Genomic DNA, 12,353 nt, shown 5'->3' with positions numbered 1-12,353 from the left:
TATTTCAATAGGAAGGATTAGCAAAAGTAACCTAAGTGTAACCCTTCCTAACTCTCTCCAAACTAGACAAATGGCATTTGGCTAGAGTTTCACTTTAAGGGGAAAATAGAATGCTGTAGTAGATAGAATTAAAGAAATATAGCAGGAACAATGTTTCACTTTACCTTCATATACTGCTCCATTGATTTTGAAGCAAGTGAATTTGACCGAAAAAGAGTATTTGGGTCAGCTGTAAATGGGAGAAAAAAAAAAATTTAAGAAGACTGTCTGGCACTGCATTTACAACACTTAAACTCTAACTATTACAAAACATGGAGTTAACCCCCCATTTTCTTATTCTTCCATCAATTCAGCTAAAAAATCGGAGGTGGAGGAATGCCTCCTCTGTTTCCTAAGATGCAGAAAAGGGCCAAGTTTTTTGAAAACCTGTGTTGAGAGAAATATGGAGGCTGCAATGCTAAATTAGAGACTTCATTATTTCCTGGTACTTGCCCAGAACAAGCACACAAATAAGGAATTCTAACTTCCCTTGCTGAATTGTTCTAGGCCAGGGACTAGGAAAGAACTGAAGTAAATAAATAAACATGACATCCAGGCAGCTAGCATTTCCGGAAGGTCGCTAGTAATGGCAGTCTTCACATTTCTCTCTGTTAAAGATTCCTAAAAAGACCTGGTGGTGAGCACCTATGAAACTGAGAACTCCAGGACTAGACAAGTCTTTGCACCTGGAAAAATTTACATTACTCAGAACTTTCAATGAAGTGCATAAAGGATAAAGGTCCCCATGATTTAGAAGCACATTTAATTCTGTTCATATTAAAAGACATTTACTGACCAAAGTTTTTTGGCCATAACTCTCTTGCGGTTCATAGGAGTGCACTTACTTTTGCAGTTCTGTGACCCAGAGTCATCTCATAGTGCGCTCTAGCTCTAGGCTTCAGAAAGATCCCGACTATACAGTGAGCACTGGAAAGTTAGAGAGGAGAGCAGTAACTTACATTCACTGTTCTCCACTTCGAGAAGACTGAGAGCTGAGAGATCAGAGGTCATGTGGTCGCTCAGTTCTCGGTCTTAAGGCCAACATGGGGCATCTGCAGCATCACACCGATGCTGCAGCATAGAGGTGTGTGTGTTTTTTTTTTTTTTTAATAACACCAAACTTCTCTTTTAATGTTCCAACATGCATGTGGAGACAGCAATAAAGTAATGGAGGATAGGGGCATGAAGAACATATTGACAATATGAAGCATTTGACAAACATAACCTCACCAGTTCGATTCACCTCTCGCATATTCAGTCTGTCAAGGAAGGTTACTGCCAGACCCTGTCCTAGAAATATTTTCACCAGCTTAACTGCCACTTCTTGTCGGCTCTCAGCAGAACACATGTCTTCTAGTATAGCCAGCAGACTGCAGTCACCCTGGATAAAAGCACAGAAATGTTACATACACCCCACTAGCTACCAGTGTTGAGACAACTATCTGTGCATCCCACCTGGTCAGGGGACTGAACAGACTCTACCAGGAGCTGAATGAGGTTCTGATAATACACAGAGGGCAGGATACGTTCCTCAGACAGGCTGATCTTGACACGCAGTGATCCAAGTTTACCGCTAGAAAAAAAATAGTAGTGTGAAACAAGACCAAATAGGATGCACAGTGGCATACAAACAATAGAGGTAATTTATAAACCCCAGGAAAAACACAAACATGAAACTGATTTTAATGTGTTATACCAATCTTTTGATAATATGTTGGGCAAAGTCACGTGACTGGCTGACTGCATATGGAAAAATGTACATTAATATCTCATTAACACCACAAGAAGTTACTCATTTATAGTAACAGCAACAGGCAACTAATCACATTTTAACTTTCAACATTTAACTATAGTCAGAATGATAAAACATGAATGCTGCTTGAATGTTCATTATGGGCTGCTGCACTGCATTGAAAATTGCTCTTTGTCTTAATTAATATGGCCGAAAGAGCTTTAATTACTAACAAAGTGCAAAGAACATATATGTGTGCTAAACTATAAGAGCCAGCATTTAATTTTTGTATAGGTGTTATCTGCATTTAGCCCCAGTTCATAAACTGTCAGAGGCTTTAAAGGTTGGAGTTAGCCAACTAGCAGCATCAGAGGCACAAAGCCATACGGTTACAATAAAACTAAATACAATCATCACATGATAATACTTAAAAAATAAGCTGCATATAAGCTTCAGATATACTTTTTTCCCCGATTGAAACTGACCTTCAATGATGAAATGAAATTTAAGTTCACAAAACTATCTGGCAATGCATGTAATGACTTTGTTTTATACTACTGGCATATCTGAGTCCCAGAAACAACTGCCTTCATACAGTATATGTGATAAAGACATAATGTGCTTATAACATAAGTGCAGGATAAAGTATGGGATAAATTGAACAAGGATTGTGGCGCCTTACTCCTCAAAGCTGAAGCTAAGCATCACAATAACTTGACCACTGCATCGGAAACTGCCAGAATGCAGGTAAAGGGAGCGAGGGACTGGGAGTTTGATTTGGATGCAGTGTAAAACCTCTTCAATGTCTGTGAAAGTTCTAATTTATCCAGGTCATGATATAGATGGTAGTAAGCATATTCATTTGGACTTGTTCAGTAACAATGAAGACATTTTACTTCTCATTCAAGTAGCTTTATCAGTTCAACTGAGTGTTGGGAACAGAGGAAGTCACATGGATGAGTGGTGGAACCTCTTCAAAATTACTAAACAAGTCCCATTAAAAATATCTGTTACTATATGCTCGTTTCTTGAGTTTCGTAAAATAAAAAAGTATGCCATGGTGCTCTTTGCTTGATGCGTATTCATTTTTCTTTGTTACTGCTAGTTTCAGATAAAAACATATTTTATATAAATTATGTTTTATTTTGAATTTGTTAATTATTTCATTATGGAATTGAACGGTGACTATTGAACAACCCCTGCTACTGTGCACATTCTGGACGAGTTAAAGTGATGAGAAAACTAGATTTATAATGTAGGGAGAGGTTCATTGTCCCATTGCTCCACTGCTCTCCTTTTGGAAACAATGTCATGGTATGATAACATAAACAAGCAGTATTCTACCCATTCTCCTCATCCGTGTTTCCAAATGGCAGGAGACGAAACCAGCCAGTCACCGCAGGATTTCTGTGAAGGGGCTCCAAGGGAAAGCACACCTGGAGGGGGGTGTTGACAGGGTGAGTGATGGAAGACATGTGGAGTCACAGAAGAAAGGAAGGTCATTCATACAACAGGTAAAGAAATCTAATGAAACAATAGGAAGGAGAGACAAGGTATGAACAAATAAAAATAATATAAGGACACACACTTACACGTCCAAGAAAATCATTTTTTCCAACCATATCCCAGTCCCAAACTTCAATACTGATTACTTGATCCCCAGGATCCAGTTCTTCTATTCCTCGTAAATCAAATTCTAGGACCTCATTCCAGCGAGGAAAACGTGTTCTTTTAATTACCTGGCAACAAATTACTTAGTAGCATAGCATAACTGAATCACATCACATGCTGTACAGAATAATCAAGCACTTTAGCGTTTTAAACAGACAAACAAGTAAAATTCCAACTTTTTCTGTTAAATCGGGTACTTCCATAGACATAGTATAGGCAGCCATCAAAAACCTTGTCAGTTGTCACTTTAAACAAACAAAAAAAGGCATTTCAAGAAAATCCCCCATGAAAATGCTCCTCACTGCTGCCTAGCAACAAGAACACGGCATTGATTGCCAAATGACTGGACATTTCATAAATGGACAAGATTACCAAACAACTACACATGAGGCTAGGTCTGCTGGAATTTAGCCAATTTATGATCAATGAGTAACTTTGAACAAATAATCAAAACAAAGTAACTGCTCTATAGCAGTGAGAATACGGACATCTTGTGAATACAGACTCTGCATTGTCCCACATTATGCAAGACTGTATAAGAATTTAAGAGAGAACAAAAAGTACTGGTGATGTGCAAAGTATAGCCCATTGCAAGCAAACACGTTTAAGGCATGGGTAGATCAGCAGATGCATCAAGTTTGTATTTGAGATACTTCTGAGATCACTTAGTTTCTTTATAGGTACTGTACTTTTGATATGTGTCTGACCTCCTTCTAAATGGTTTTTATATTCCTACTGACTGATATGGGAAGAAAAGCTGTTCTCTACATAGGCCCTTACTGTGCTTTGCAGAATGCTCCATGCCTTTATTAGAAAGGTCCATAAACATTTTATCTATTCCTATTTATATGTAATTATTTATTTTAACATACTAATAATAAAATAATGAAGAATCATTTGTAATGTCAGCCAGTCATGTGATACAGTTACCACTCCCAGACATCAAAACCAGGTTTGTGATCTGACTACAGGTAACGTGTCTCTAAACCTAACAACACAAGTTATTTATTGCAGTTTACCAGTCCTTAGATGTGGTGGCTGAATTAGTTTCCTTTTCTCATGCCATGAACATTTTCAGCAAGTACAGTAAACACCTGTCTGCAATCTTGCCAGAAATGCAGTGTCTTTGTCACTTCATGTATGCTAAAAGATAAGCACAATTATATTGTTCTGGCATAAACCACTAATCCCAAAAATTATCATGTAATGGAGATGGGCAAAGGCAAACATGTTCTGGTCCAGCTTGTGTGACAAGCATGGCTACCTCCATAGAAACATTACAGTAAAAGAACGTAACCATGAAGGGAAGGAAAATGTGTTATTCATAGAATTACCCAGTGAAAATAAAAGGGGGAAAATCCTGCCCTAGTGGCTGGTAATCTATAATATATTAATTTTGTTTTTGGTTTCGATATGTTTTAAGCAAGATGATCCTCTTCAGAACCCACCACATCCTGGCCCAATAAAAAAGAGTGAGATCAGCCCTCTGCTCTTTCCTGTAAGCATTCCCCTGGTGTTAGACTGAAAACATTTAGCAAATCGCTAGAGCCTGACTGGTTCATTCACTCTCAGCCGCATTGCTGCAGTACAGGGTATATAAGGCAATATTAAGAGTGATACTTAATTTTTTTTTTTACATCATTGAAGTTCAGCTTTAAATGTTTCTTCTTAGCATTTACCACAGTACGCATGATATATTTATGTTTTCATGAGGTTCAAATTAAAGTGATACTAAACGATATCCTTATTCTTCAAAAATAATCCATACACATCCACTACTTAATGGCCCTGTGATCCATTTTTCATGAAATAGTTTTTTACTATGTCTTTCTGTCTCTTTGTAACATCCATCGTGAGCTGCCAAACCTCTCCTTTGAAGCCTAGTACACACAATCAGAAAATTGCACGAAAAATAGCACTTACTAAGCGATCGTATGATAATGTTAATACACAGCTTTCATCCAAAATGATTTGAAGGGACAAACACAAAAATGTTCCTCGTACAATACCAGATTGTATGATTTATGTTAAATCAGTACAGTTTTGGCCGAAAATACAATACAAATACATTTACAAATACACTTACAAATACACAAATACACATATATCACTTCCTAATTTTCATTCTGTTGTACAAGAAATTTGCAACGTTATTAACCACTTTCGATATGAGACTAGCATGCAAAAAAACAAAACAAAAAAACCCAACGATCATCAATATTCTCATTGTGTGTACGAGGCATTAGTTGCGCTTATGTACACTGCTCTATGCACACTACAAATTCCATTGTCTATCTCAGAGCAAGCAAGAAAGAGTGACTACCTTCATACACCATGGAAGAACAAACCTAGCCATTCTCTAGCAACAAAAAAAAAAAAGTGGAATTTGGAGTATTGGAGTAGGCTGAAAGCAATAGAAGGGACTTGGGAGTAAAAATACATACATATTGAATCTTACCAGAATTTACGAGGGGCGACTGAAAAGTTCTCAGCCTACCCATGAAGCATTTGTCTTAGCCCAATTTTATTTTTGCTACTCATAATACATATCTTTGCAAGGTTCCATACCAAATTTCTCACAAATAGCTTTTTCTTTGTTTCAGTTATTGAAAACTGAAGCGTAGAAGGTCATCATTGTCTGAAAAATGGAGAAAGTGAGCAAACGTGCTCTTATCCAATACCTGCTGATTGTCGCATTTGTTTTCAACAGTCAACATTTTCAGGATCCACAGACTTGACACCTTGTGCATGTCCAGCACTACTGTTAAAATGTGTCCAAAACGTTCCTGGGATATGCCCATTTTCTCTGCGATGAAACGTTCTGTCACGTGCCTATCTGCCATTACGAGATCCCGGATTGCTGTGATGTTTTCCGCCGTACAGGCATTTGCTGGCCTTCCACTGCGAGGATCACCTTGAACAGAGGGGTTCCCCTTCTTGAATTCCGCCAACCACTTTTTAACAGTGGAATAGGAAGGGGCATCCTCCCCTAATGTTTCCATCATATCCTTGCGGATGTCCTGTCCACTCATTCCCTTTTTCAGCAGGTATTGGATAACAGCACATTTGCTCACTTTCTCCATCTTTCAGACAATGATGACCTTCTGCGCTTAAGTCTTCAATAACTGAAACAAAGAAAAAGATATTTGAGAGAAATTTGGTAAGACAAATGCTTCATGGGTAGGCTGAGAACTTTTTAGTCGCCCCTCGTAGTGTCATGTTAACCTAATTCCAACAAATGTTTAGCAAACATTATTGCACAGTTTAGATTTCATTAAAACTTGGCTTACACAACAAACTGCAAGAAGCCTGGAGCAAAAAGGAGAATAAGTGATTGTGTATGTGGGGCAGTCACAAAAGTGTAATTGTTCAGGCAATTATCTTATCCATAGAGGAGGAGTGTACTTACTGAGGTCTCCAAGGTCTGATTGTTGCAGAATATACGTACAAAGGGGTCTGACGTTCCAGAGATATCCCGAGGTGCCAAATCTCTAGGGAGGCAAATGATGAAATCTTACACAACAAGGAACGTCATATTTCAAATCAGCCCTAACTGAACTCACTAGCAGCAGTGCATACCAGTCGGACAACTTTCATTACAAGGAAGTTATTTTCAAATGTTCACTAGAAGAGACATTTTCTATGAAAACTGTACAAGAAAAAAAACACAAGTACTTCTGTTCTCCAAACAGTTTAATGCAACAAGAAGACAATAAAAACAAAAATAAAGGGGATTAAGTAAACATTTAGCAGTTATGGTAAATGTAGTTAGCAATGTCCTCATTTAATCAGGCAACAATCAGTCTAAAGTGCTATTTTTTTCCTCAGCTGAGCCAGGAGAAAGAACTGCAGTATGTCCCACCCAGCTGGATTTCTAACTTTTCCTGTGTGGGGTACCATAATAGAAGAGGTACTCATATTTCTTCCTAACAATCCCCTCATTTTCCCTCAGTGTTATTGTAATTTTAATTTTATTGCAGTTAGTCAAGTGGAAGTAAAATGATTATTTACATAACTAAGCTCACCCCCCTATTAAACAAGTTTATCAAACTATACAGTATAAAAGCATATAATTCTTATGAAAACACAGGCTTAATAATTCATCGTACCCCGCAAAAATTATTTGAATGGCACAGACGGGATACTCCCCTAAGCCAACACTGTGAGGCAAAAAGTGGTACATTATTACATATGCTGTGGAAATGCCACAAATTGGTGCATTATTGGACTGGGGTAATATCCCTGATTAATAATATTTTTTCTCTCACCCCCCATTAGACCCTAAGTTATGCTTACTTGGTTGGTTATATGAGGAGAACTTTGAGTCTTTCGATTTAGACTGCTATTCTCCGCCTTCTATTCTTAGCTAGGAAAATTATAGCACAAAAATGGCTATCCCCATCTCCCCCACTAAAAGCTCATTGGATTAAGGCAATTAATGACACACTATCAAGGGAGAAGATGTTTTTTCAACAAAGAGGTAGCCCTGGTAAATTTCTGAAACATTGGAAGGCCTGGTTGGGTACCCCTGGCCTGGCCCCCTTTTGCTTGGTCAAAGATAGATTATTGAGTGGAGGTGTACCTTCTGGTATTGTATGATCTTATTTATCATGCTAATTTGACATGCACACCCTGTGTTGTTTCAAAGTGCCGACCCTAGCTTTAACCTTAAAGTGTTACTAAACCAACAACAGTAAAATCAGTCTGTATATGCAGTAAATCATGCTTGTTATACTCACTATGGAACCCAAGGGGTTAATCCTCTGCATTGTGTAAAAAGGATGTTCGATCCTGTCTTCTCTGATCCTCCCCTTCTACCAGTGTCCCCCTCTTATCTCCTGATAAGACATATGGTGTGGAGACACTCTGCACATTATTAATTTGGTGTGTATTGCTAGAGAGGTTTTTTTTTTTTCTTGGGAGAGTGCATGGGATCAGCACAGGGCCAATCAGCACTGTCCAGACAGAGGTCAGGGGTCCTGCAGCCTCATAGGGGAGAATGAAAACTCCTCCTACAAGCTTTAACTAGTGCTCCACTGGACACTGATAAAGTCACAAGACTGCTATATACTGCTGATGAGAAAAGGTATTTAGCAGTTTATATTTACTAAAATAATTGCATTTCCATGTTGTGTGTACTGTGGGAGACCAGATATAGTGAATGCAGGGCCCTGGGTTTAGTAACACTTTAAGCTACAAAATGACTAGCCTTTGTGTTGTATGAATCTGAGAGTGCCCTGGCTGACAGCACTCAAAAGTCTCTGAAAGTCTACCAAGGCTCTGTGTTGTCAGCTTAGAACAGGACTTAGAAGCAGAGTACATTTTAGCAGAGTAACAGGTATTCTGTACTTGCAGGGTCTTCAAATGGCATTAAACACATTTGTAACTTATTTTTGTATCTGACACACCTGGGGGTGTTGGATGTCTGGTCACCCACTACTACTTCAATCAATCTGCCCCAACATTATTACAGGACACAATAATGACATAGGGGGTGGTGGAAGAAAAAGCATGCAGTCAGGTAAATAGCATCCAACACACCCAAAAGTATGTTAGATGCAGAAGATTCGTTGAACAACATAGCTCTATTTAACAGCAGAGATCGAAGGCACAGATGGTGGGACAGATAAGATTTAATAGACTTTATTATACTGGTAATTTCTGACCGGAACACCCAACACAAGCCCTAAAGTAAGCCCTTGCTCTGTATACTCTCCTTGTTCTCTTAGGCACAGCTACTCCTCACGGCTCTTTGCTAAAAGATGACGTGCACTAGGATCCTTCAGTAAATAAAGGGGGAAAGAGGAGATTTTGTTCTGAACAACCAAGCAAATGCTAGATTTATGTTTGTGCTGCAGGTTTGAAATGAACCATGACTTCAAGTCACTAGGGGCCACACCTGCATGTTCATAAATTCTGCTCTGTAAATGTCACTGCATCAGCCAACAATCTTAGAGTCCCCTGTAGTGCCAACTCCTTCGCATTCATCTATGATAATGCATGTAAAAGAATATCGTTCTGTTTAGCACATTGTACATTTTCCCTGCATTGTTTAGAAACCATGTGCTAGCGAACTAAACACAACACACCCACTATGTTTTGTGCCACAGAGTGCCAGTCATTATTTCCACCCTCTATGTGAAAGCCCTTTGCATACTCCTCAGGCCTTTATTTGCTTCAGCGATCCCCACACTTCAAATGATTCTTAGGTTGCTAGGCACATAAACCTGTTGCTAGGAAACTACAGTCTTTTCTGCTTCACGCTCAGAGCTGGCAAATTGTCATTAAATGTCTAGAACCAAGGTTGCATTTCCCAAGCACATACATTGTGAAAAGAAAAACCATTGGGAAGAATCTTTATGGAGATAAGCAAAGTTTGAAAAGTACAGAATAATAGGGCACCCTAACACAACTATTGTCTTGGGTAGGAGAGACTGGATTTTGGCAGTAGTTACTGACCCCATAGATATGCAAATAAGGATTACTGGCAAAGAGCTGACATTTATGAAGAACTCTTGATATTTTTGGCACTGCCTTTTGCAGGAAGACAAAAGAGCCATTTAAATATGTTGTCTTTGACAGCTGCTGAGGCAGAAAGAAAAGATGGTGTGTGAAAATCGAAGTTGCAATTTCTCAAGTGCAAATAATTATTGCTATCTTAGGAAACAGCATGTATTCAGAGGCAATGCTGGCATACAGTCAGGCTTAGACAACAGCTAAAGGACACAGGTGGGCTTTTAATGAAGCAGTAATAATGTGTGGCGTTCACCCATAGAAATCATTCAGGTTCTATAAATTATTGCCACACAAAAAAAGGTATGTTTTGATTCTGGTTCTGACTTTATTTGTTACTGGGTAATCTTTGCAAGGTTAAAAGGAAAAATGTCACAAACATGGGCAATTTATACTGACCATATGATGAAAGCATAGGCAGATGTTACCTTCAGTACAAAGTGCATGTCAAACTTATCTACAGAAACCAACTGTTCAGACAGTTGAAACTAAGGTGTAAAACTTCTCTTTTAAAAAAAGCCAAGTGTTTCTCTGGCCACTTCCACCCCAAGCCTTTCTATTGGTTAGACATTACATTGAAGTATCAAAAATGTATGTCAGCAGTTGAGAAGTGCAGTGCCAACCTCCACTTAACAGAGGAGAAATAATGGGATTTGCATAATTTTTAAAAAGAATCTCGAATTCATATTTCAAGACACTCTTTAGAATTTTAATCGATGTACTGGAGGTAATTATTTTTTAATTTCATGTCAGTAAAGTTATAGAAACGGGCAGTATAGATGATTGAATTCACCCCAATATAATTTTGTAACAGGATAGATACAAAAAGGGGAAGTCGTCAAAACTGGAGCAGCTGTTAATGGCAACCTTGTGTACAGACGCAAGAGACGGACTCTCATTGGTAATATGCCTGCATGAGTTTCCTCTCACAATCCAAAAACATGCTGGTAGGTTAATTGTCACCTGTCTAGATTTGCCCTAGTATGTGTATGTATGAATACGAGTTAAGAACCTGAAATAAATAAATAATATCAAATACAATCAAGTAGAGATCAGTGGCTTGACAGTAGTACCAAATGCACTGGGATTGGGACAAAACTTTTTTCATTTTACTGCCTTTGCTTTCTCTCTATACCTGGTAGTTCTTTGCTCTGGTTTCCAACCACAAGTCATTATTTCATATATCACTAGCAAAAACGGGCTCGTTTGTTGAACAGGACAAATATAGCCAGTGCCAATACATGTCAAAGTGTGCATCATTGTATTGGCGCGGAGAGTGCTGAAATCACGTCGGGGCTAGTGCCTTTATGAGCGTCAGTGTAGTGATGGAGAGTATCGAAGTGAACCAGAAAAGTAGCAGAAAGTGCTGAAGTGTGCACTGATGTACTGGCAGGAAATGCCGAAGCGTGCTCCAGTGCAGTGGCTAGGAGTGGAGAAGTGCAAGTCGGTGTAGTGTTGGCATGAGCAACAAGTGATTGTTGGTTTAGAGGTGGTGAGTGCTTAAGTGCACATTAGTGTATGTGTAGTTGTGCAGAATGAGGAAGATTGCATTGAACACCCTTTTAAGTGGTAAATGCTGTTTACAAACAGGTAGATGTGTCCCTCTCTGCCTGTCCTTGAATAAGTGTCTGGAGCCCCAGGACCTGCCACTTTGCTTGGTGGATGTATACAGTACATTTGATCCTTCCTACCCCATAGAATAGTGAAGGGTGAGGCCCTGCTCAACTTGTTGGAAAATATCTGTGCACAAATAATAAGATTGCCAGAGGTGCTTTTTATATCCCGTTAGGGAGGTCAGAGGTAGCCTAATCATTGTAATTCTTAATTTAATTTAAATAACACTTGAGATTATTGGGGTATTAACAGATACCCTTAGGTGACCCAAGTGACAACTGCTTTATTTTTGCCCTAATATCTTCCTTGGTTCTTTTATCAAAATTAATTTCTACTATATCACATCACGTATACAGGGGATTACTAGGACAAAATGGATAACAGCATTTACCTGGCCTCTAAGACATGGCAGTGCAGGTTACATTTGTGTTGATCTTGCATTATATGTAACTCAAGATAGATCTCTCCTTGGACTTCTTCATCAGGATTTACTCGACTCAAGTTAATCCAACTGTCAATACCTGAAGAACACACAGAATATATTAATTTATCTACATAGTAAAGGATCAGATCCTCCCCGAAAACTGATATTTTAGTTAGAGGTAGAACCTGCTGGGATGAGTCAGCCCAGGGGGGGACTGACAACTCATGGGGCCCCCGGGCAATAGGGGATCATGGGGCCCCTGTGTCCTTGCCCACACTCAAAAAAGACTATAAAAAAGGTACCAGGGGCATTTCATGGGGCCCCCTACTTACCCAGGGCCCTCGGGCAGTGCCTGAGTGC

General features: G+C 39.0%; 1 protein-coding gene across 2 annotated transcripts in view; it reads right to left on the bottom strand.

Moving 5' to 3' along the window:
* The window catches only part of RASAL1 (RAS protein activator like 1), a 126,620-nt gene that overhangs the window by 26,689 nt on the left and 87,578 nt on the right, over positions 1-12,353 (bottom strand). For both annotated transcript variants that reach the window (XM_089655420.1, XM_089655421.1), the window contains exons 5-11: positions 11,961-12,090; positions 6,852-6,933; positions 3,364-3,510; positions 3,116-3,207; positions 1,495-1,612; positions 1,270-1,420; positions 165-229 (exon numbers count right to left, since the gene is read on the bottom strand). In XM_089655420.1, coding sequence (XP_089511546.1) covers positions 165-229; positions 1,270-1,420; positions 1,495-1,612; positions 3,116-3,207; positions 3,364-3,510; positions 6,852-6,933; positions 11,961-12,090 — 785 coding nt within the window. The remainder of the gene's footprint in view (positions 1-164; positions 230-1,269; positions 1,421-1,494; positions 1,613-3,115; positions 3,208-3,363; positions 3,511-6,851; positions 6,934-11,960; positions 12,091-12,353) is intronic.

The sequence above is a fragment of the Staurois parvus genome, unplaced genomic scaffold (genome assembly GCF_062004578.1).
Source record: "Staurois parvus isolate SC_StPar_1 unplaced genomic scaffold, SC_StPar_1.0 ptg000840l, whole genome shotgun sequence".
NCBI lineage: Eukaryota > Metazoa > Chordata > Amphibia > Anura > Ranidae > Staurois > Staurois parvus.
This window is presented reverse-complemented; position numbering and strand designations above follow the sequence as displayed.